Source organism: Microplitis mediator, chromosome 7 (assembly GCF_029852145.1).
Source record: "Microplitis mediator isolate UGA2020A chromosome 7, iyMicMedi2.1, whole genome shotgun sequence".
Lineage (NCBI taxonomy): Eukaryota > Metazoa > Arthropoda > Insecta > Hymenoptera > Braconidae > Microplitis > Microplitis mediator.
This window is the reverse complement of record NC_079975.1, coordinates 23,615,206-23,639,775: the sequence shown is the minus strand read 5'-3', so window position 1 is coordinate 23,639,775 and position 24,570 is coordinate 23,615,206. Positions and strand designations below refer to the sequence as shown.

Sequence of the window (24,570 nt, the reverse complement as noted above, 5' to 3'; positions counted from 1 at the left end):
TATATATTTATATATCCTATATATATATATATATATATATATATATATATATATATATATATATATATATATATATATATATATATATATATATATATATATATAATAATAAATACATTAAAATGGGGAGATATTCATGACAATGAAACCCGAAAGGTCGGTTGCTTGCAGCTGTTTCTAGCTACCTGCTCTCGAATGCCACGTAGCACCCGAGCGTCCTTTGGTCATTGTTAAATAACTCGAAAAGAATTTGTCGGATTCACTTCAAATTTTCACACAATATTTTTAAAATATTATACTTTAAGAAAATGCAAAAAAAAAAAAATCGATTTTTTGAAAATTCTGACTACCCCTAACCCCTTAAATTACGCGAGAAAAAAGACGATCGTATTTATTTTCTTTAAATAAATTAATACTTTAATTATTCTGTCTCTAAATATGACTGAATGTCACTGAATATATAACTATATTATTTATATCGCGTTACTTATTCCAAAATGACAGATTTTTATGCTCCCTTTTGGTTTTAGGAAGCTTCTCAAAGCCAAAAAGTGTGCATAAAAAAAAAGGATTCATTGACACAAAAAATTTTTACTCGCCTAAAGAAAATTTTGACTTACCCCAATAAATTTTTTGCATTGTGAATTGAAAACAAAAATTTATTTAGAACTAGAAAAAATTACTTGGTGCAAGGAATTATTTCTTGACCAAAAAAATATTTTCTTGCCCCAAGACAATTTTTGTATTTAATTGATAATACATAAAATTTCTTGGTGCAAATTAAAATTTTGTTGCGGCAAGAAATCCTTTTTTTCTGCGTATTTTATAAATTTAGTAGTGATATTTGGGCAGTCACGTAGTGACTGCAGGTTGCTCGTAAAATTTAAAGGCGGTCATTAAATATTTTTAAAAAATGAGGGTACTATCTGAAAATTTCCTAAATTGTAAAAAGGACAACGCAGTTATAATTTCGCCGAGATATAGATTTGATAAAAAAAATATTTAGAGTTGATGTCAATTAGGAGTCAAACGAAATTGGGAAAATAAATTTTAGTAAAATCTTCATGTCAATTTTATAATTCAAATTTTCAAATTTTGTAGGCTGAAATTTATTTAAAAAAATTTTTTAAACTCGTAATTGATAACAAATGTAAGTAATTTTTTTAAAATCTATATTTCGGCGAAATTACGACTACGTTGTCCTTTTTTCAATTAATGTGTCAGGTATTTTTTCAGTTTAAAGTTATTGAATATTTTTAAAAAGTGGGGGCACTGTCTGAGAATGTCTTTAAGGGTATGAATAAAATCGAATCGAATAATTCAATATATTTGTTAATTTTCTAATGACGTGTTCGGATTTCCGAACACTATATATTTATATAATTTAAATAATTGCCACTAGAATAATAAACCGATTGACATATTTATAAAAATCATAAATTTTTAACTTAAATGTAGGATTTTTTTTTAAATTAAAATTTTTTAAATTATTACTGATAAAGAGAACAAAGTAAAATAATTTTTAATTTTTAAATTGACAATCGGGTTCTTTCGGTATTAATCGGCTCTGCTCTAAGTGGCCTAACAAGCCTAACAAGGCCTAACAAGCAGTCGAACACGACATAAATATTTGAAAATTTTCAAATTCTAATAATTTTCGAAAAATTTGAATTTTTTCTAAATGATACGGAAGTTAGCCGACGTCTAATAATTTTTGAATTTTTTTCAAAAGGATAAATTACAAAAAAAAATATTTAAAAAAATTGCACCTCTAGTTTTTTTTATTTTCTACATGTGCATATTTTTAGTTTTTTTTTTTTTTTGTAATTAATTTGTTGAAAAAAAATCTGAAATTTTTTATTGTCTGTCAATTTATGATCCTGAAGTTAAAAAACAATTAAAAATTTTTGCATTTTTTTTATTAACAAATCACAAAAAAAAAAAAACTAAAAATATGCACGTGTAGAAAATAAAAAAAAATACAAGTGCAATTTTTTAAAATATTTTTTTTTGTAATTTATCCTTTTGAAAAAAATTCAAAAATTATTAGACGTCAGGTAACTTCAGTATCATGTAAATTTCCGGATCATTATTCTTAATCATTCAAAAATTCAAATTTCTAATCGAATGATATTCAATTCAAAATTTAAATTCCGGTAAAAATTATAAAAACCTCAATTAATTTATTACTAATTACCCGTTTATTTAATTTTTAATATTTCTAACAAATTTTAATTATTTCATTACCTTTTTTTTTAAATTCCTCATTTATTTATACGCTGCTAAATTTTTTTTAATAAAACGTCACTAAATTATTTATAAAAAATTAAAAATGACCTCAGCTGTCCCGCTATTGGTCTCGTTACCCTGTTTCTGGTTAATCATAACATAAAAACAAATAAAAAAAAGTTATGCCATGAAAATAAAAAAATAAAAAGTATTAATGAGTTGAGTATGACACGTTCCAGAGTGTATACAAAAGGATTCGACATCAAAATGTATATTTAGAATTAAATTAACGGTGACTAAATTTTTTATAGTCTATATAATAATATTTAAAATTATTTTTCTAATCTAATAATAAAAAAAAAAAAAAAAAAATATTACTAATTGTAATGAATATGCAGAATTTTTTTGTAAGTCGTGTAATTGACATGATTGTGCTAATTGTTTATTATTATTATTTTTATTGTCTTTTTTTACTCAATGTATTATATCTGACAAGTGTTTTATGTATTGTTGATTATATGTTATTATAATTTTAATCAGATTTTTATTTTATTTATTTATTAATTTTTTTTCCATAAGTCGAAGAGTTTACATTTTAAATATATTATCATTTATTGTAAACTCTATTCTCTCATAATTTATTTTTTCTTCTCGTATCTTAGTACCGGCAATCTACCGTTCGGCCATATGCCGGTCACTTTAATAATGTTCGATACTTATTCATATTATAATTAATGAATTTTAAATTTGTTTCATACAATATGATTTATGACAGTTGATAAGTATATTGACACATTATATGAGATCCCATATTTACATAAAATATATGCCGGGTTTTTATTTATTATCAGTTTATATAACAACAGAAAAAATATTTAATTCTGTTTATATAAACTGAGGGACGGTTTTGTTTAGCTGGCAGATACTTCATGTTTATTATTGACAGTTGACGAATTTTCTTGAATGCTAGTGGTTTGGTCAGTACACCGCCAAAGTCCGTAAGTCTTTCCAACAGTCGTCTGCCAAAGTCTCAGAGTCCCGTCCTCGGATCCACTGGCATATAATTCACCGTCTGGTGAAAATCTTACGCAATGCACTGGTCCGAAATGTCCTTTAAATGATTCTAAAAAATTATATAATTATTTTAATTTTGTAGCAGTCGCTAAATTATTTAAATTTTTATTTAGTACATTGCGTGGCAAGGGATAAAATAAGACAATTTCAGTCGAGGATGACTGCCTGAACGCGAGGGCTGGCATTATCCGAAGTTTGTCATTATTTTTTATCCCATGCCACGTTCTGTTTTTTAAATTAAATGCATTGATACTGGGAGTTAATGTCTGGAGTCAGTCGAAACAAACTTATTTCTGACCGATGGCGCGGCAAAAAATAATACTTTTAAATATGAAAATTCAAGTAATTTAACAGAGAGACCAAAGGCTTTTAATTAATTTATAGTATATTACACACCAAGGGAGAAAAGTAGGAGATTCCAAACCGCGTGTATAATTACCTACACACGTGGCGAACACGCGGATTAGCACGTCCTACTTTTCTCCGTGGTGTGTATTCGATTTTTCACCAGATCTGCATCTGAAAGTTTAAATTTTTGCCTCTGTTTGTGGGAAAAATAGAGAACGCGCTAATTTTAATCATTTGTTTTCTCATACCCAAAAAACACACTTGGGGCGTGTTCAGAAACACACTCTAGAAGAGAAATATTCAACTCCTGCGTTCAAGAAATATCCTCTAGTCGAACCAGAGGTGCGATTTAACATTACAAAGGTACTAATCACACCTGGATAGGTAATTTTTCACCTCCAGAGTGTATTTCTGAACACGCTCTTGGCTTTATGACATCTATAAGATAGAAATTTGGAGACTGTTTTTTATCGATAAGGCACCAAAATGTTGACCAAGTGATCAGAAATTTATATCACAGAAAAAACATCTACTGAAAAGATGTGACACAAGTCAGGACAAAACATAAATTACAAATAAGTCATCTAAACGATTTTTTAATTGAAATTACTTTTTTAGGATGAAAAAAAAAGAACACAAATTTCCTATGACTTCTAGGACCAACATCATGTTGTATATATATAAAAAAACTTGGCTTTGATATAAAAAAGTTTGTCTTGCCCTTTTAAAAACGAAATATGAAATTATTTATATTGTAAAAATCAATATTTTTTAAACAAATCGGTCAAAAAATTCTAATTTTTTTATTCACCAGTGCCTAAGTTTTTTAAAAAAATGGCAAAAACCGTTTTCAAGATATTCAGGAAACTATACGTTTTTTTTTATACTTGGTAGATCTCCAGCATGTTAACTATGCACTTTTTGATTGTTAATATCTCGTTTTACAATCGGTGAAAAAATTTCGTTTTTTTTTCATTAAATATTAGACATTTTTGTTAATCTCATGTTTTAATTTCATCGCATTCCTAAGAAAAGTCGTTTTGCGAGTGAACTACCTTAAAGCTGTCTCTGTGCCACTTGGGTAAAAGAAATGAATGACTTTCTTCCCTCTCAATAGGGCAGGAATTTAAACTTTCGGTGCAGCTTTGGTGAAAATAATTTTGTTCTCCAAAGAAGAAACTAATCAGTGTCTGCTTGTAAGTTGTCTTGATCTAAAAGTGGTTTGTATCGACTGGCAAAACAAGCAATGGAACTCGCAGTTTCAATGCAGGTGATATAAAAATGAACTATTTAAAAATATCTTCATACCCATTTCTACACCAGTTGAATAATCAAATTTGTACATTTTTAAATCTTCACCACCACAAACAAATATCGAACAATCTGGATGTAAACTGACGCTGTTTACTTGAGTAGGAATCGTGTACTCACGTATTTTTGTTAAGCTAAAAATAAATAAATATTAATACAATACAAATTATATTTAATAAAAGATAAATATGCAGTAGGCCTCCATTTTTATAGGGACTATAAAAAAAACATTTTATGATTTTATTTTTATTGTTAAATTCAAATAAATAAATAATGAAGAAAACGTAAATAAAGTAGAAGCACCGGTTTTGGACACTAAACCATTTGTGGACATTAGGGTGGTCGTTAAAAATTAAACTTTCTCAGACGCCCTATAAAAAGCTTGTTTTTAGTGAAAAAATACCTGGGGAATTTGGTTTTTTCTTTTTAAGTAAAAAGAACACATGCCTTAGGACGATCAAAGTTCATTTTTTTATACAATCGCGTTTTTTTTTAAATATCTCATGAAATATGCAGATTAAAGGAAAAAATCATAGGAACAATTTTGTAGGAAATTAAATTCTTGACAAAAAAGGTCATATTCATTTTTTTTATAAAATGTGTATTTATGAAGATATTTTAAAAAAACTTTTTTAGATCTTATCAATTGAGCATTTTAAGGATAACGAATGTTTAAAATAACGTTTTTTCTTAAATATAGACAACTTCGTAACTCGTAACATATCAATCATTAATGCTTGTTGTAGTTTCTATATACTTAGAAAAATGTTATTTTCAAAATTTGTTATCCTTAAAACGCTCAATTCAGATCTAAAAAAAGTTTTTTAAAAATATCTTCATAAATACACATTTTATAAAAAAAATGAACATGACCTTTTTTGTCAAGAATTTAATTTCCTACAAAATTGTTCCTATGATTTTTTCCTTTAATCTGCATATTTCATGAGATATTTAAAAAAAACCGCGATTGTATCGAAAAATGAACTTTGATCGTCCTGCGGCACGTGTTCTTTTTACTTAAAAAGAAAAAACCAAATTCTCCAGGTATTTTTTCACTAAAAAGAAGCTTTTTATGAAGCGCCTGAGAAAATTAAATTTTTAACGACCACCCTAGTGGACATACTTTATTTTGATGTATGAAGAGTATTAAAAATATGTTTGAGTAGTTATTTCATTAAAGAACTCTTTCGATTTGATTTTGACTAGTAAATAAATTTTAAAAAATACCAGCGCACGTGTAAAGTAAATAAACAAGTAGAATACTGTTATTGGTAAATTATAATTAACATTGACAAAGTTTGAACAAATGTTGATTGATATAATTACTAAATGATATCAACGAGATTATATCTATCAAGGTCGATACGCAAAAAGACAGTTATTTTAAATTCTACAATAAAAACAGCGCGACAGTAAACTTGGAAAACTTGAGTCTTCAAGGTAACATTGTCCGCCTCAGAAAATAATATTTATACATGTCATAAATAATTTATTTTTTATAAATGTAATCAACAGACGGTTCAAAATCCAATGTACTTGACTTCCGAGTAAAAAAAAGTATAAACATATTTTTAAGAGACGGTCCGTTATCCTGAATAGAACAAAAAGCTACACAGGAAAAAATAAACTTTGAAAATTAGTGGTAGAAATTATAACCCGGAACCTGGATGTCAATGTAGAGAATTTTAAAATTACAAACAATGAATTTTAATATTTATGGTATAATTATTTAGTATGATAGTATTTATTGATCGATTTATCATTATATTGCTTGTTGTTACTAAATTTATATATTTCATTGTTTTCCGTGTTCGAGTTTCATTGAATTTTTTAAAATTTTTATCAAGAATCGTATGATTTTTTTATATTGTTTTGAATCGCGCGCCGAAGGGAAAAAAATTTTAAGTTTTGAATTTTATACCTCGGGAATGGCTCACGCCAGACAAGCTCAGGATATAATTTCATAGGGAACTAAACGCTCTACAAAAAAAGTCTTATCATTTTTTCGTATAATAAAAACCAACAAAATTTTCAGTGTCCAGAACCGATAGTTCTCTTGAATAAATAATAAAATAAAATAAAAGTAGTCTCCACCCAAACTGAATTGCTTAATAAAATTAGTTCATGTAATATAAACACTGTTACTCCTCTAAATATAAAAGAGGCTTTAATTGTAAATGATATATGTTACTATTATGAAGAGTGTAAAAACCTATATTTACAAAAGGTTGTTAATACGAATTCCAAGTTGCTGGTCCTTCCCAAAATTAATAAATCAATAAGCTATAAAAATACATATTATGTAGCATTAAAAATCTATAACCAATTGCTAAATAGCATGATAACTTTAATGTGTACTAAGAAGCAATTAAAAAAGAAGTGTCCCTGATTTAACAACTGAATTCGACCGAATTAAAAATTTTAATTCTGTTATATTCTGTCGAATTCTGCAAAACAGAATTCAACTGAATTGAAAATTTGAATTTGAATTAAACAGAATAAAACCGATTTTAAAATTTCAAATTCAGTTTAATTCGGATTAAGAACCAGAAATCGGAGAATTATTTTCGAATTAATCAGAATTAAACCGAATAGAATTATTTAAATTCGTTTTAATTTGGACAAATTCTGGTTTTCCTGCCGAATTAGACAGAATTCATTTTTAAGTTAGGTACCGAATTAACAGAATTTACCTGAATTAAATAGAATTGAAAATTTAATTCTGTTTAATTCGATTGAATTCAGTTGTTTACAGGGGTAGTAATTGGATAAGAACTAATAATTATTATCTCTAATAAAAGTTATGATTAGTTCATAATAATGTTTTTGGCAACTTAAGTTGACTAATTGTACGTTGCACTGTATTATTAATATGTAAGAAAAACTGTAAATAATTTATGTATAATTGTTATATACTACGTACTGGTTCTAAGCACAGGTGTAATTGCACCTCTTTAGAATTTTTTTTTATACCAGTCATAAATAAATAAATAAATAAAATGAATAAATAAAAAATAAATAAGTAAAAAAAAAAAAAATTACTCTGAACTATTCCAAAATGACACAGTATTGGAATGCGTCGTTGTAATTATTTTTCCATCTTTAGAAACTTCCATCGAGCTGGGAAGAGCCGGAAAGTCAATACGTCTGACTTCTTGGCCGTTGCTTCGATCCCATACTCTTAGAGTTTTATCATCCGCACAACTTACTATTAATTTATTGTCATTAAAAAATGTAACTTGCTTTATAAAACTCGTATGCCCTGAAAAAACCTATTAAATAAAAATAATAATAATAATAAATAAAATGATAGGAATAAAAAAAATAATAAAAAAATCTAATAACCTGAGGCGACGAATCAGGTTTATTGAGATCAAAAATACGAAGTAGTTTTTCATTTGACCCTGTACAAAGATTGTTAGAGTCAGTGCTAAAGCCAACCGACTTTACTATATGGTTGTGTTGAAATGAATGAATTTCTTCGCCCTTGATTGCGTCCCAGACTTTAGCATTGAAATCAGCAGCACCAGAGGCTGCACGAGTTGCTTGACGATTTAAATCAACTCCCCATACAGCTCCTTTGTGGCCTTCAAATGTCCCGATCCAGTCTCCAGTGTCACCTTGTCTCAACATGGGCTTTCCATCTAAATATAAAAATACATTTTTTCCTTATACTGTTGATATAAATTATGTTTAAACGTTTAATCAACTGGACTATTTTATTTATAACTTTAAATTTATTTATAAAAACTAAAATGACTAAATAAATGAATAAATTTTAATTAATTTAAGATATCGTTATGCTAAATCACAATAGCGACCTTAAAGTATCGGCAAATAAAAGTCTGAAGCCTTGAAAAATACCGGAACTAGGCCAAGGCAATCAACAATACGGATATTTTGTATTTGAAGGATTCTCATATCATCAAATATAAACTAACAATTTAATATATTTATTTTATAAATAATTACTGTCAATAATAATTGTCATATAAATTCGACGGTCTCATAAATTGTTTATAATTTTATTTATTCAAATATTGGTACGATTATTTAAATCTGTAGTGTAATTAAAATCTTTTTTCATTTTTTTTATTGTTCATTATTTATTTATGATCATGAAGTTAGCAGCCAATTAAATTTTTTTGATTTTTTTTAATGATCCTAAAGTTAGCAAACCATTAAAAATTTTTGGATTTTTTTTTCAACAAATCAATTACGAAAAAATGAAAAACTAAAAAAATGCACATGTAGAAAATTTACAAAACTACAGGTGCAATTTTTTCAAATTTTTTTTTTTTATAATTTACCGTCTAAAAGAAAATCCAAAGATTATTAGACGTCTGCTAACTTTAGTATCATAAAAAAAAAATGATACTGAAGTTAGCAGACGTCTAATAATTTTTGGACTTTTTTTTAGCCGATAAACCATAAAAAAAAAATATTTAAAAAAATTTCACCTGTAGTTTTTTAAATTTTCTACATGTGCGTATTTTTATTTTATTTTCTTACAATTTATTTGTTGAGAAACAAAAATTCAAAAATTTTTAAAGGTCTGCTAACTTTAGGATCATACTTTTTTTTCAATACTCAAATTTGAATAAAAAAAATAAAAATATACACGTAGAAAATTTAAAAAACTACAGGTGCAATTTTCCAAATATTTTTTTTTTTAAATTAAATCGTTGAAAAAAAAATTCAAAAATTATCAGACGTTAGCTAACTTCAGTCTCATAAGTTAGCAGTCGTCTAATAATTTTTGAACTTTTTTTTAAACGATAAACCATGAAAAAAAAAAAAATTGAAAAAATTGCACCTGTAGTTTTTTAAATTTTCTACATGTGCATATTTTTATTTTATTTTTTTGCAATTGATTTGTTGAGAAACAAAAATTCAAAAATTTTTAAATGTCTGCTAACTTTAGGATCACATATTTTTTTCAATACTTAAATTTGAATTTAAAAAAACTAAAAATATACACGTAGAAAATTCAAAAAACTACAGGTGTAAATTTTTCAAATATTTTTTTTTAATTTACTGCTTAAAAAAAAGTATAAAAATTATTAGACGTCGGCTAACTTGAGTATTATTATTTATATACCGAATCTATGTAACGGGTATCAAGGAATTCCTAAAAAACAGACGTCAAATAAAGTAAATAAATAAATATATAAGTAAATAATAATTGTTATGATCTAGTAAATATTTTATAATTTTTACAGACCTTTGCATGCTGAAATTAAATAGTATCCAGTATCTGTGATATCAGAAAATGCCAAATGAACTACAGGTCTCGTATGTCCGCTGCATGTCAACGGAGTTTGCCGTAAATTAGCCATTGTTTTTTTTAATAATTCTTATTATTAATATAAATATAAATGTATATAAAATAAACACTTGTCAATAATCAGTCTGGTGTAAAGGTTAACTGACAATTTGTTGGCTACTTATTTTAAATTAAGTATTTATAATTTTAGTAAAAATAGTTGCGGCTTTAAAAATTGAGCTGGAAAAATATACAATTAAATTTATCAGTTAAAAATTACTGGGGATTTAATTGCACTAGGAGGTAATCACTATTTTAAATAAATATTATTGTATTGATTGATGAACATTATTGACACTACAATTGAGTATTGAGTGAAGCCGTATTATTATTTATTTAAGTAACTGAATTGTTTAGTTTTAGTTTTAGTTTAATTATTTTAAATTGTCGGTGGTAGATTTAGTGTTAGTATTTATTGAAAATGTAACTAAAAGTACGTGGGGAAATAACACTTTCGGATGAGGTATACAAATACAAATAACCAATAACGTTTGGACTGGTTTGTACATACATCCTCATTATTATTCTTGTACCTAATGGTGGGGTTTTTGATATTTTTTTAAAAATGGATTTTATTATCGACTGATATTTTTTTTAATTTACTTTGACAGCTAGATGGCGGTGGTTGTTGATTCTTCGTAAGTAAAGTTTGAAAATTTACTGTAGATGGCGGGTAAAGTGAAATGAGCTTCCCGCGCTTTTTTCATTGAGAGGGAAAAGGGATAAGATACAAAAAAAGAGGATATTTTTGTGATTTTTTTTCAGAGTAAGGTAAAAGCCGATATACCCGCTCACTTTTTATGGGAGTGAGATTAAATCACTCAATATAAATTAATAAATCAAATGAAAAACCAGATTTTTTTTTATAGTTATTTTTTGAAGTTTCGAGTATTAGAATAAAATTTAAGTTTGAAGAATAATCTTGATAATTAATTATTATTAATTTTTTAAATAAGCTCCTTGAGTGTACTCATAGTCGCTCACTAAAAGTTGTCATGTACCATTACTCGACCAACACATGGCCCTATAGTCGCTCAAAGACAATATCAATTAAACTATCATAAGTTTATTGATTTGGACAAATAATTTATAAATTATACTACTTTATTCTTTCATAATATAAAATTTCATGAATTTTAAAAAAATGTATTTAATAAGATATAGTTATAACAATTCGAAAAAAATTTGACGTACCCTAAATTTAATCTAACGAATGAACGTTAAAGTAAAAAATGCCCGGCTTTGCGCGATTTTGAAAACAGTCATTTAATTTAAATTTGTAATCTATTATGAAATAATTTGATACATGATATTTTAATATATTTAGATTCTCAAATAAATATTTAACAATAATAATATTTTTAGTTGTAATTTTTTTTTATAAAAATTATAAAAAAACGCCTTAAACAGTTAAAGTGAGAGACTAATGGTACTGAGCGGGTATAGGGGCTTTTACCTTGCCTTCTTTATTAAAATTCTTAAAATTTGTGACATTGTTAAACATCATTCCAAGAATATTCTGCTAAATTTTCATAAAAAAGTATTGAAAAATAAACCAGTGGTAGTGGGGAGAGACGAGTCACTAAAAAAAGTCTCCATGGCGTAGACAGGATAACTCATGACTGCATCTGAAATCAAAAAACCAAAAAGATTTCTTTGGTACATAAGTTTATCTTGGATTTGAACGAAGGAATAAACAAAATATTCATTTTTGAATTTTTGGTAAAGGTGCAATAAAAAAACTCTGATTTTTCCCAAAAATTCTTCCTTTTGTTTAATTAAAAAATAAGTAGTTATTGAAAAAAAAATCCTTCGTTCAAATCTAAGATAAACTTATGTACTAAAGAAATCTTTTTAGTTTTTTGATTTCAGATGAAGCAGTCATGAGTTATCCTGCCTAAGGAGATTTTTTTTAGTGACTCGTCTCTCCCCACTACCACTGGCTTATTTTTCATTATTTTTTTATGAAAATTTAACAGAATATTTTTGGAATGATGCTTAATAATGTCACAAATTTTGAGAATTTTAATAACGAAGACTCTGAAAAAAAAACCACAAAAATATCCTCTTTTTTTTTTTATCTCAGACCCCTTTTCCCCTTGATTATAAAATGTGTGGGAAAAGGGATGTTCTAGTTTTTCTTTGAAGGGGGGGCACTGCTGTCAGAACGCGGACGAAAAGTTCCCCTTCTCAAGCACTAGATCGCTCTGTAATTTTGTTGACATTTACAATTTATATAATTTAACTTTTAAATGAAATGTCAAATAAGTAGCGATAACTTATGATAAAAAATAAAGAAAAATAAATAAGACACCTAATAAAATAACAAAATTATTTAGTTGACTCCTATTGTACGTAAAAACAAACTAAATTTTATTCGTCGCATTAAAAATTGGAGGTTATATTAAATTTAAAAAAATAAACACAAAAGAAAAATTGCTGTGAAAAAAGTTTAGTTACTGTAATTCGAGTAATTAATTTAAATAAATTGTAATTAGTGGAAAAAATTAATTATTCTGTAAAATAACGAAAAAATAATTAACGATGGAAAGTCAAATGAAAACTTTAATTGAGTATCGTGTAGAACTTGCCGAAGAAGAAGAATGGCTCAAGAAATTGTTGACCCAAATGCAGGATCAAATTGATCTTCTTCAGGTATTACTATTATTTATTACTTAAAATTTATTGATTTATTATTTTTACATCAAACCATTTAGATAATTACTCATACTCTGCTGCTATTTTTTTTCTATAAGCTTGTAATTTAATAAAAAGTATATAATTAATTAATTATTTTAATTTACAGATTGAAAAACTTCATCTGTCCCAAATGGTTGAAAAATCTAAAGAAAAAAGTGCATCACAAAATGTAAACATTAAATTATCTCCTGATAGCCGATCGAAGCAGTTAAATCTTGATGTGCCGAATTATATTCATTCGAAGCATAATGTGGAAGAAGAAGAAGAAGAAGAAGACGAAGAAGAGGAAGATTAAATTTAAATATAAAATATACGACATTAATGAAAACTGTTAATTTTATAGTTTTATCGTGTACATAATTTTGGATTATAAATTAAAGTTATTTTTTTATTCAAATATCAACAATCATTTAAATTTAATTACCAATTATATGTTAAAATATATTTACAATCCTCAGATCTGGTAAATACTTTTAATAATTAAAATTTAAATATTCATAAATAATTACTTTAGAACGCAGAAAAAAATGAACTACATAAATTGAGAAACGACAAGTAATATAATGATAAATGGTGTCACGCGTTTTGGTCCCAAAACATTTCATCCCCGACAAATTATCCGCGCGACTAATCATCCTCGGACAATTAATCCCCGACAATATATCTATGAGATAAATCATCCCGACGACTGTTCATCTTATGACATCTTAACCATGACAATCTACCTTATATTGATAATTATTTCTAATCATTTTTTATTTTAATCAATATTTGTACTATTATCAAGCACATCAAATTCATGAAAGAAATTATCTATACTTTTTTCCATCAACCGAATATTATGTAACTTTGAGTTTAGTAACCCAATGATTTAATTTAAACAACAACAATAATAATAATAATAAGAATAATTACAATAATAATAACGATATTATCTAAAAGATCATTTAAATGTAGTCAAGTATCGCGGCTTCTGGATATTATGTTGTCTTGTATAAGTGCCTTAAGCAATTGTGATACTAATTAGTTAACTATATTGATCGCTAAAAATTAATGTTAATAAGTAATTAAGAGATAATATTTTATTATTAATATAAAGTAAATAATTCTTAACGATCGATTATGTACTATGGTGCTAAATGATGTGGTTATGAGAAAGTGTGTATTAAAATTATATTGATAAAATGTTCATAATTAAAAATATTTATAGTTGGTGTATTGTATTTAATATTTTTATTGAAGTATCAATTGTCCAACAGATAAATTATCGGGTATTATTTGTCTAAGTGTAAGTTGTCATTGTCATGAATTATCGGGGATGAAATGTTTTGGGACCAAAACGCAGTGAACCATGATAAATTGACCAGTAATTCCAAATGATAATCCTTTCATTTATAATTAAAACGTAATTATTAAATTTTATTGTCTACGCCAAAAAAATTAATATTTGGAGTTGAAACGTGGTGGCCACATTTCTGGAAAACCTGTAAATGTCAGGGAATTTCGTTACAAAGCTAGAAAAATTTTAACTTTCTTTCTTTTGACTGAAAAAATCCGACAAATTTAGTTTTCTGTCAAAACTGTTCAAAAAGTAACGCGGCGCGAATGCGGTTGTAAAACTATCTTGAAAAAAAATTAGTAGAAATTGATTCCAATAATTAAATAATTTCTCACGCAATATCAGAGTTTCGTAGTGCTACTGACTAAGTTGTGTACCAAGACATCATCTTCGTGGTTGAGTAAAAGTTTCTACAGAACATCTTATTGATGCACCAACACATCGTAATCGCTTCAGTTGATAGTAGAGCTGATACTTCCAAAACACTATCACTACAATTACAATCACATAAAATTTTTTCACATAAATATTACAATAAAAATTTGAACGTGATATCAATTATCAAATGTTTGACATTTTAATTAATATAGATCATTAACAATAATTATATTTTATTACACATTATTTATTAGCTCTCTACATGAAATAAAAATGAATATATTTTACAAACATATTTGATTATATAATTGTACACCTTATAAATTTAAATTATATTTGTAATATGAAAATCAACCTTTCAAATATCATTACTTAGCTCGAGAAAAAAAAATACTTTAATTTTATGATTTTGTTTTATTTTGTGTTCGATATAATTTCAAAAATATTTATACCTTTTCGATTAACAAAAAGTAAATTATTATCTTAAGAAAAATAAACTTATGATACAATTACTATGTTAACGTACTATTAAAACTATTTAAAGATATTGAAATATAAATTGACAATTTACATTCCGATGAATGTCAATTTAAATAAATTTTAATTAAATAAACTCATAAAATAATTATACAAAGTTATTTTATTTTTATTGTGGTTAATTTTTAATATTATCAAGAGGTTTTAGTTCTATCGGATCGTCAAAATCTACTGTTGGTGGAGTAAACGCATCACCACCTACACGATTTATGAATATAGTAACTCCTTCAATAAGTGCTAATAACACGCCTCCAACAATAGCACTTCCTACCATAGCAGGAGTTCCACTTCGACATGCTACAATTGCACCAGTTACAGCCCCACTTGTTATTGAATTCCATGGATCTTCTTTCTGTCTAAAGTGAACTAACGTGCAGTCGATCGTCGAAAAGGCGAAACCCCAGACAGCAAAACCACCAGCGATTATTGGTGATCTTTGTTTGATAGCCATAATACTTCCCATAAGACGTTTGTTAATTCCACTTGGTGCATTACGATATCCCTTTACGAATTGAAATACACTGCCTCCAACGAGTCCCATCGTGAAGGCACCCCCGCAATCATCGAGTATTCTCCAAGGGCAGGGTTCTCTTGTATACTCGGCCATGATTTATCTAAAGTATTAAATACTGTTAAAGTTACGCTTATGTGTTTCTATCTTAACATCCGATTATAAAAAACTTTTTGAATTTCAGAGGATACATGATCGAAATTACATGTTCTCTACTGGGACGAAATTCTAGTTCGTCATATCACTCGATACAAGTCAATTATATAATGCATTGTTATCAATATAGTTTTTCATGCATTGAAACTTAAAGTTTCAGTGTCTCTACAGTCAGTCGAAACAAAATAATTTTTCTGCCCTCCGGTCGAAAAGTGGAAACTTTCGGGCCGCTGGTCTGAACGAAGTTGCAACTTTTTGGGTTCGTCGAGCAGAAAAATAGTATACGCACCTTGGCCTACATGTGCTCTGAGACTTTTTTTATTTTACTGGCCTAGGTATGTAATATACTATCAGTTCAATTACGCGAATTAATATTAGCGTATGCGTAAAGTGCGAATGCCTTTAGACAGCGGGCAGAAATATTTGTGTTTCGTCCCTTGGGAAGAAACGAATAATGTTTCTGCCCGCTGACAGAAGGATTTCGAAATTTAAACTCTGATACTTTTCATTTTTTAATGGTAATTTCAGACCATTAATTTTGTTTACGTAAATGACAGTTTTGACTGTGATTAAGTTTTATAAAAATTTGTGTAAATGATAAAGAGTATTTCTAGTTTCTGTTTAATTGTTAATTCAAATTACAATTTACGCTTACGCTGATAGTTGGTTTTAAATTAACGTTTCTGACTGACTGCTGACAATGAAACTTTAAGTTCCAATGCAGGTAATCATGAAATTGTGTGTGACTTAGAATGAAACACGATTTCAGACTGCGGGTGATCAGCCAATCACCCTGGTCGGAAATCGTTTTGTTTCATCCCTCGGCACACAATATACTATTTCATATCACCTGCATTGAAACTGCGAATTTTAATGCCTGTTTTGTCAGTCGACAAGACAATTTCAAACTAATGCGATTTTTCGCGCAAAAACTGCTCAGTTTCTGACTATTTTTCATCCCTGTGAGAATCCTATTGGTTTATAAGCTTCTAAATATTTATGTCATTCTAATAACCAAAAAAACTGACAGTTGTATTTGAAAAATTAAAATAATAATACGAAATTTAAGAATCTTTTATCAAGATATTAATTTTTTTAAGTGAAATATCTAATTAATTAAAATAATTATTGATTCAAGAAATGAAATATTACTCAAAACTTGTCTGCTTATTGTACGGCAAGAAAAGATCTCATAAAATCCAATAGATTTTCATAAATTCTCGTAGAGATTTAAAAGAGTGAAGGTTCTATGAGGTTTTATGGACCATATACATACAGCTATGAGAATCTATCGTTTTTTTTTAAGCAGAATGAAAATATTTCCTTATGAACAGAAACTTAAAGTATTTTAATAAGTAAAATTTTACACCGAAGTTTACCGATGTCTAATAATTTTTGGATTTTTTAGATACGAGGAATTATAATAAAAAATAATTCAAAAAATTGCACCTATAGTTTTTTTAATTTTCTACATGTGCATATTTGTAATTTTTTTTTTTTGTAATTGATTTGTTGAAAAAAAAAATTCAAAAATTTTTAATTGTCCACCAACTTCAGGATCATAAAATTTTATGAGTGTTAATGTAGCAGACATCAGACAATTTAAAAATTATAAATAAATAGAGTAAATAATTTTTAAAAAAATATTTTTAAAAAATGCACTAATTAATTTTCATAGTATTTTACACACCTAGGGAAGTAAAGTAAGAAATGTCTCAGATCACATGTAATTGTTGGCCGAGGCGAAGCCGAGGTCAACAAACATGTGATCTGAGGCTTTCTTATTTACTTCCCGAGGAGTGTATACTATTTTTCTCCTCGACGGAGGCGGAAAGCGGCAACTTCGTTTTGCACAGCGGGACGAAAGTTGACGCTTTCCGCCCGGAGGTGAGAAAAATTTTTTAAATGCGCATTTTTTTTAAATTTTATTTTATTAATTATTTACTCTATTTATTAAAATTTTTTAATTTGTCTGTCTGCTGCATTCACACTCATAAAATTTTACACTTTTTGAAAACAGATAAAAAAAAAGTTTTTTAAAAGTAGTCAGTGTTCTAATAATCGACATGTGTTTGTATAAAATTAAGAACCTGATAATCTCCCAATAAAAAGACGCAATGTCGTGATAAATAATTTACTAAAACATGAAATTTTGATCCTGCATCATCTGAAACTTTAATTAGTAGATCAAAAATCAAAATTTTTAATTACACTAATTAATTATAAAATTTGAAATTTCATTTGTTATATTAATAGACAAAATTAGAGGTTATGATTTTAAATTGATGATGAAATTTTTTGAAATCAGTGACACTGATTAAATTCATCATATTTATAATTGTTATAAATAAAAATATGTATTTTAAATATTATGATTAATAAAAATAATTATAATTACATGTTATTTTATTTGTTATCAATGAAAACTCTTGCGCCGGTGAGAGTGGAAAAGTAGATAAAGATAAATGATAAAATTTTACTAAACTGAGAAAAATGAGAAAAAGATGACAGAAGTTGGCTAGACATCAGCGCGCTGCTACCAACTAAATAAAAAATTCATTAAAACTAAAAGCGCAAAAATATTTAATTTTCATTAATTATTTTTCGAAAATTTACTGACATTTAATTATTAACTAATTAATTAAAATAATCTGTGTTTATTTTTTATTAATACAAGAAATTTTTGTTTTCTTACAGTTTCTTTTAAACAAAAATTTTCCCGCCGATTTTACTGACACGGGTTTACATTAAATGTCGCCCAAATGAAAATTATCATTTATTATGTGAACAAAAATACGTAGGTTGTTTTTATGTGTAAATAAAACAAAGAAGTAAGTAATGTAAATATTTATTTTTTTTAAATAATAAAATAAGAATAAAATTTAATGAGTGAGTATCTGTAGAAGACAAAAAATCATTTCGATTAAAAGTTGACACAGCAACAATTAAAAAATTGTTATTGAAAAAAACGCACTAATTTTTTAATTCTCTAAATGTCAATTTTTTTGTTTTTAATTTATTAATATTTCACCAGCTGTTTTTTGAATTTTTAAAACTAATTAATGTCTACTAGATTCACCCATAAAATTTATGATCCTAAAATTGACAGAAAAATTGACAGTAAAGTTGGCGGACATTTGACAGTTTTTAAAACTGAAATAATGAAGGAAAATATTTATAAAATAAAAATAAAAAAATGCACGTTTAGACAATTTAAAATTCAGCACATGCATTTTTTGAATTTTTATATTTTAATTATTTAATTTTTTTATATGTAATTAAAAAATTGTCTTATGTCTGCTACATAAGTTTTAGATTTGTTTTTTTTTTAACAAATTAATTGCCGAAAAAAAAAAAAAAACTAAAAATATGCTCACGTAAAAAATTAAAAAATCTCTAGGTGCAATTTTTTAAAATATTTTTTTCTGATTTATCGTTTTAAAAAAAACCCAAAAATATTAGACCACTAATTTCAGTTTCATTAAAATATGATCCTGACATTGACAGAAAATTAATGTTCAGATTTTGTTTTCAGCAAATCAATTAAAAAAATCGGTCTGTCAGTTGACCCTGCGGGCCAGCCCCAAAACTTCCCGCTGTTTTCGAGCTCGCTGAGCTCGAAAACATTATTGTGAATATATTTTCGAGCTCTTCGAGCTCGCAAATACTTTTGTATGCCATTGTTTTGTAAAAAACCATTTTTTAGCATTTCTTTCTTCCACGATATCTCGCGAACGAATCAACCGATTTTGATGGTTGAGGTGGCAATCGACGCGTTTTATCAAGTTCTAAAGCTGGTCGAATTTTGAAATTGATTTACTCAGCCGTTTTTGAGAAATTTCAAAAAAACCAAGGAAAAAATTTTTTTTGAATTCTTTCGTCAACGGTTTCTCTTGAACGAATGAACCGATTTTGATGGTTGAGGTGGCATTCGACGCGGCTTATAGAGTTTTAGAGCTGATTAGATTTTGGAATCAATCCATCGAGCAAATTGGAAGTTATCCAAATAAAACATTTTTGAAAAAATTTTATTTTTGAAATATCTCTGAACGCACCCTACCGATTAAGTTCAAATTTCTACGGCCTCAAGACATTAACAAGCCGCGTCGAATGACACCTCAACGATCAAAATCGGTTCATCCGTTCAAGAGTTATGAATATTTACATACATACATACGTACGTACGTACGTACGTACGTACGTACGTACGTACACACATACATACACTCGGACATCATCGTGAAATTAGTCAGGATAGCTTCCTAGGACCTCGAAACGTCGACATCTGATGGAAATTCGATTTTCGTAAATCGGACCGAAACCAATAACTTCCCGAATTTTTGAAAATTTACAATTTTCTTAGCGGGAAGTTAAAAAAAAAAAAAAAAAAAAAATACACATGTAGAAAATGAAAGATTCTATAGGTGCAATTTTTTTAAATATTTTTTTTCTACACTTTAACGTTTAAATAAAATCCAAAAATTACTAAAAAAATTTAACGCAACTGTATTTGTTAAAGATACTGAAGTTAGCCGACGTCTTATAATTTTTGGATTTTTTTCGAAACGATAAATTATTAAAAAAAAATGTATTGAAAAATTGCACTTGTATTTTTTTTAAATTCCTACATGTGCATATTTTTAAATTATTTTAAAAATCATTTGACGTTTTGAAAAAAAAAATTCAAAAATTGTTGATTGTCTGCTAACTTCTGGATCATATTTATTACAGATGACCGTACAATTATAATAATAATATTAATAAAATCTACAAGAATGTCGTATTTACGTGGGTCTGAAAACTATGTTTGGTGTACGACAAGTGTCCTGGGTAAAGGAGCAACAGGTGCCGTTTTCCAAGGAGTCGATAAAAATAACGGAGAGCCAGTCGCCGTAAAAACATTCAACCAATTAAGTCACATGCGGCCTATGGAAGTTCAGATGCGCGAATTCCAGGTTCTAAAAAAAGTAAAACATGAAAATATCGTAAAACTACTAGCCATCGAGGACGAGCAAGACGGTCGTGGCAAAGTTATCGTGATGGAACTTTGCACAGGTGGAAGTCTCTTCAATATCCTTGACGATCCTGAAAACACATATGGACTTGCAGAGAACGAATTTCTGCTCGTACTCGAACATCTTTGCGCCGGAATGAAGCATCTGCGCGACAATAATCTCGTGCATCGCGATCTCAAACCCGGTAACATAATGAAGTACATCGCTGACGACGGCAGCACAATTTATAAACTAACAGACTTCGGTGCCGCGAGAGAATTGAATGAAGACCAGCAATTTTTCTCACTCTACGGTACTGAAGAGTATTTGCACCCTGATATGTACGAACGCGCGGTTCTTCGTAAGCCAGTGAACAAAACATTCGGGGCAACTGTTGATTTATGGTCTATCGGGGTCACTCTGTATCATGTGGCTACGGGTAATTTACCATTTCGTCCCTTCGGCGGGCGACGTAACAAAGAAACCATGTACTTTATCACGACAAGAAAAGACTCCGGAGTGATATCGGGAACTCAGACTTCAGAAAATGGTCCCATTGAATGGAGCAAAGAATTGCCCAGCAATTGTAGACTCAGCTATGGTTTAAAAAAAATAGTAACTCCACTTCTGGCTGGTCTACTTGAAGTTAACAAACAGTACATCTGGAGTTTCGATCGTTTTTTTAATCAAGTCACTGATATTTTATGTCGTACTCCTATTCATATATTTAATTTTCACACAATGCAGTCATTGAAAATTTATCTTCATCCTGATGATAAAATTCAGTCACTGAAGGCTCACATTCAAGAGCAGACAGAAATTCAACCTCATGCTCAAATTATTTTATTTGACGAAACGGTTTTGTCTAAAATAGTTGACGAAAATACTGTGGCACAAGGGTATCCAATCACGACAATGGAAAAACCATTTGCTGTATTTTCCCGGGAAAATAATAACGTCGTAGCTGCGGTGATCAGTGGGTTCGGTAATTTGTTACCATCGTCGTCAATTGTTTCTTCGTCATCGTCGGCTACCACGACAACGGGAACGACTGTGATAAATAATTCAACATCTGGTGGATTGGATGCGGTTTCTTCGACATCAACATCTTCGTCGAATAGAGAAAAAAGTAAATCATGCAACAGCGAATCGATTGTCTTTCCGACTTTTGCGAATCTTGTGTCGGTGGAAAATGATGCGAGTCAAGCGAAACTGGCCTGTTCTGTTGGACACTCGTGCAAACGTACTGTTGATAGATTGTCTATTTCTAGCAAGTTGTCACAGGATTCAGTCAATGCTTTTGTCAATCTCTTGTCATCTGAATTGACTAGACTAACTGGTGAAGTCGATCGTCTGAGAGAATTAACGAAAGCTATTGAGAAAATTTTCACTGCGACTGAGCACGGGGAATTCATTGGGATCCAGGCGATTAAAAAATTATCGAACCCATCGTCAATGCCGCATATTTTATTGGATAATGAGAGGAAAACTAATGAATGGCGGATGGAATTACAATCTAAAAATAAACAATTGTTTTCTGAACTTGCTCCTGCAATTGCTCAACTTTACCAAAGGTAAATATAATTGAATTTTCTAAATTTTACTGGGGAAAATCTTCGATTTTTAAGGAGAAGTCGACTACCCGTCATGAGTCTGCCCGTATTGTCTCTTCTCATCAGGGTTACTTACATATTCCAAAATGACAGATTTTTATACTCCCTTTTGGTTTTAGGAAGCTGCTCAAAGCCAAAAAAGTGTGCATAGAAAAAAAAAGGATTCATTGACACAAAAAATCTTTACTCGCCTAAAGAAAATTTTTACTTACCCTAATAAATTTTTTGCATTGTGAATTGAAAACAAAAATTTATTTAGAACTAGAAAAAATTACTCGGTGCAAGGAATTATTTCTTGACCAAAAAAACATTTTCTCGCCCCAAGACAATTTTTGTATTTAATTGATGATGCATAAAATTTCTTGGTGCAAATTAAAATTTTGTTGCGGAAAGAAATCCTTTTTTTCTGAGTATTTTATAAATTGAGTAGTGATATTTGGGCAGTCACGTACTGACTGCAGGTTGCTCGTCTATATTATTAAGAGAATAAGGAAAATTTTGTTCCCGCCATATCTACATGATAGAATTAGTTAATGTTATTGAAATTGGTATCATTAGATAGGTCTTGACTTGAACTTGTGCCTTTTCATACTTTAAACTCTTTTTGATTGCCAAGTATTGAGATAAATAGATTTATCTATATCATTCGAATTATATTTAAATTACGCGAGAAAAAAGACGATCGTATTTATTTTCTTTAAATAAATTAATACTTTAATTATTCTGTCACTAAATATGACTGAATGTCACTGAATATATAGCTATATTATTTATATCGCGTTACTTATTCCAAAATGACAGATTTTTATACTCCCTTTTGGTTTTAGGAAGCTTCTCAAAGCCAAAAAAGTGTGCATAGAAAAAAAAAGGATTCAGTGACACAAAAAATCTTTACTCGCCTAAAGAAAATTTTTACTTACCCCAATAAATTTTTTGCATTGTGAATTGAAAACAAAAATTTATTTAGAACTAGAAAAAATTACTCGGTGCAAGGAATTATTTCTTGACCAAAAAAATCTTTTCTCGCCCCAAGACAATTTTTGTATTTAATTGATAATGCATAAAATTTCTTGGTGCAAATTAAAATTTTTTGCGGCAAATCCATTTTTTCTGCGTATTTTATAAATTTAGTAGTGATATTTGAGCAGTCTCGTAGTGACAGCAGGTCGCTCGTTTGCATTAAATTTCATGTAAAATTTTCACCAGTGTCTATAATTTAAAAATAATATAAAATTAATCTAGATACGTCAAAGACGAAGTTTTAAAAGCTGAATGGGAATCAGCAACCCGACAATTAACATGTCCATGGAAAACGAAAGCAAGTCAAAGAGCGTCAACTCTCGTAGACCGACTCCGAGATGGCTGGCAACATCTTCTCAGAGATCGCGCTACCCGGACACTCACTTATAATGACGAACAGTTCCACGTATTAGAAAGGATCAAAGTACAAAAATAATCTTTTTACTTACTCCCCACAGCATAATTTTATATCAATAATAATTACAATTATTATTTTCAGGTGACAGAAACCGGTCGCAGACTTAAAATGCTTTTAGAAACAGAATGTACACCCGCAATAGTCCAACGTTCTGAGTCTTTAGCAGACTGGTACAAAATGGTCCAGACAATTTACCTCCAAAGCCAAATATTAGACAAGGATTTAAAAAGTTACAGTAATTCACTGGAGTCATTTGCCTGCCGCATGAGCCAAGAGGGTAATGAACATTACGAGGCATTGTCATCATTTCTAAATACATTGCCAGCAAAACAATCCACCAGCCAGACGTCAAATCTTCCGGGTTCTATTCGTGAAGAAGGAACAAAAATGTGGCGAAATATTTGTGATACGCAGCATAAAATCGCACTGATACTTTGCGAAAATGATTTGTTGGTTGATAAAATTAATAATTTGACAATTAATAATGATAATTACAATGCCATCAAAGAATTTAATGACTCAGATAAAAATTTAACAGATGAAGATACTGATGAAGAGATAAATTATAAAAATAATCAACAGTTCATATTATCGTAATTTTTTTTTTATAAGTTAT

General features: G+C 28.4%; 4 protein-coding genes across 5 annotated transcripts; 2 read left to right on the top strand and 2 right to left on the bottom strand.

Annotated features, from left to right (window-relative positions):
- Positions 1–2,625: 2,625 nt before the first annotated feature.
- Positions 2,626–10,815, bottom strand: LOC130670702 (serine-threonine kinase receptor-associated protein). Its single transcript, XM_057474129.1, has 5 exons — positions 10,187–10,815; positions 8,308–8,606; positions 8,005–8,234; positions 4,960–5,096; positions 2,626–3,352 (listed from the first exon to the last, which is right to left on the bottom strand). The coding sequence occupies exons 1-5, from the start codon at positions 10,299–10,301 to the stop codon at positions 3,141–3,143; spliced, it is 993 nt and encodes a 330-aa protein (XP_057330112.1). The 5' UTR covers positions 10,302–10,815; the 3' UTR covers positions 2,626–3,140.
- A 1,648-nt stretch (positions 10,816–12,463) lies between these two features.
- LOC130670704 (snRNA-activating protein complex subunit 5-like) lies at positions 12,464–13,364 on the top strand. The gene is made up of 2 exons (XM_057474133.1): positions 12,464–12,943; positions 13,095–13,364. Exons 1-2 carry the CDS (start codon positions 12,833–12,835, stop codon positions 13,281–13,283), a joined length of 300 nt encoding a protein of 99 aa, XP_057330116.1. The 5' UTR covers positions 12,464–12,832; the 3' UTR covers positions 13,284–13,364.
- A 691-nt stretch (positions 13,365–14,055) lies between these two features.
- On the bottom strand, positions 14,056–18,447 carry LOC130670703 (mitochondrial import inner membrane translocase subunit Tim17-B). Of its 2 annotated transcripts, none has more exons than XM_057474130.1 (2): positions 18,308–18,447; positions 14,056–15,856 (listed from the first exon to the last, which is right to left on the bottom strand). In XM_057474130.1, the coding sequence occupies exon 2, from the start codon at positions 15,847–15,849 to the stop codon at positions 15,361–15,363; it is 489 nt and encodes a 162-aa protein (XP_057330113.1). In that variant the 5' UTR covers positions 15,850–15,856; positions 18,308–18,447; the 3' UTR covers positions 14,056–15,360. The 2 variants fall into 2 exon arrangements, with proteins under 2 accessions (XP_057330113.1, XP_057330114.1); XM_057474131.1 differs by lacking the exon at positions 18,308–18,447 and adding an exon at positions 18,000–18,085.
- A 183-nt stretch (positions 18,448–18,630) lies between these two features.
- LOC130670699 (serine/threonine-protein kinase TBK1) lies at positions 18,631–24,551 on the top strand. The gene is made up of 4 exons (XM_057474126.1): positions 18,631–18,740; positions 20,641–22,477; positions 23,759–23,960; positions 24,036–24,551. The coding sequence occupies exons 2-4, from the start codon at positions 20,685–20,687 to the stop codon at positions 24,549–24,551; spliced, it is 2,511 nt and encodes an 836-aa protein (XP_057330109.1). The 5' UTR covers positions 18,631–18,740; positions 20,641–20,684.
- Positions 24,552–24,570: the final 19 nt, after the last annotated feature.

Excerpts from the sequence above, each read along its gene's own strand:
- LOC130670702 (XM_057474129.1), bottom strand. The coding sequence starts at position 10,301 with ATGGCTAATTTACGGCAAACTCCGTTGACATGCAGCGGACATACGAGA. Across the intron at positions 5,097-8,004 it reads TCATTTTGGAATAGTTCAGA|CTTAACAAAAATACGTGAGT; the intron begins GTAATTTTTTTT and ends ATTTATTTTTAG. Across the intron at positions 3,353-4,959 it reads TTCAACTGGTGTAGAAATGG|AATCATTTAAAGGACATTTC; the intron begins GTATGAAGATAT and ends ATAATTTTTTAG.
- LOC130670704 (XM_057474133.1), top strand. The coding sequence starts at position 12,833 with ATGGAAAGTCAAATGAAAACTTTAATTGAGTATCGTGTAGAACTTGCC. Across the intron at positions 12,944-13,094 it reads ATCAAATTGATCTTCTTCAG|ATTGAAAAACTTCATCTGTC; the intron begins GTATTACTATTA and ends TTTAATTTACAG.
- LOC130670703 (XM_057474130.1), bottom strand. The coding sequence starts at position 15,849 with ATGGCCGAGTATACAAGAGAACCCTGCCCTTGGAGAATACTCGATGAT.
- LOC130670699 (XM_057474126.1), top strand. The coding sequence starts at position 20,685 with ATGTCGTATTTACGTGGGTCTGAAAACTATGTTTGGTGTACGACAAGT. Across the intron at positions 22,478-23,758 it reads ATTGCTCAACTTTACCAAAG|ATACGTCAAAGACGAAGTTT; the intron begins GTAAATATAATT and ends AAATTAATCTAG. Across the intron at positions 23,961-24,035 it reads ACGTATTAGAAAGGATCAAA|GTGACAGAAACCGGTCGCAG; the intron begins GTACAAAAATAA and ends TATTATTTTCAG.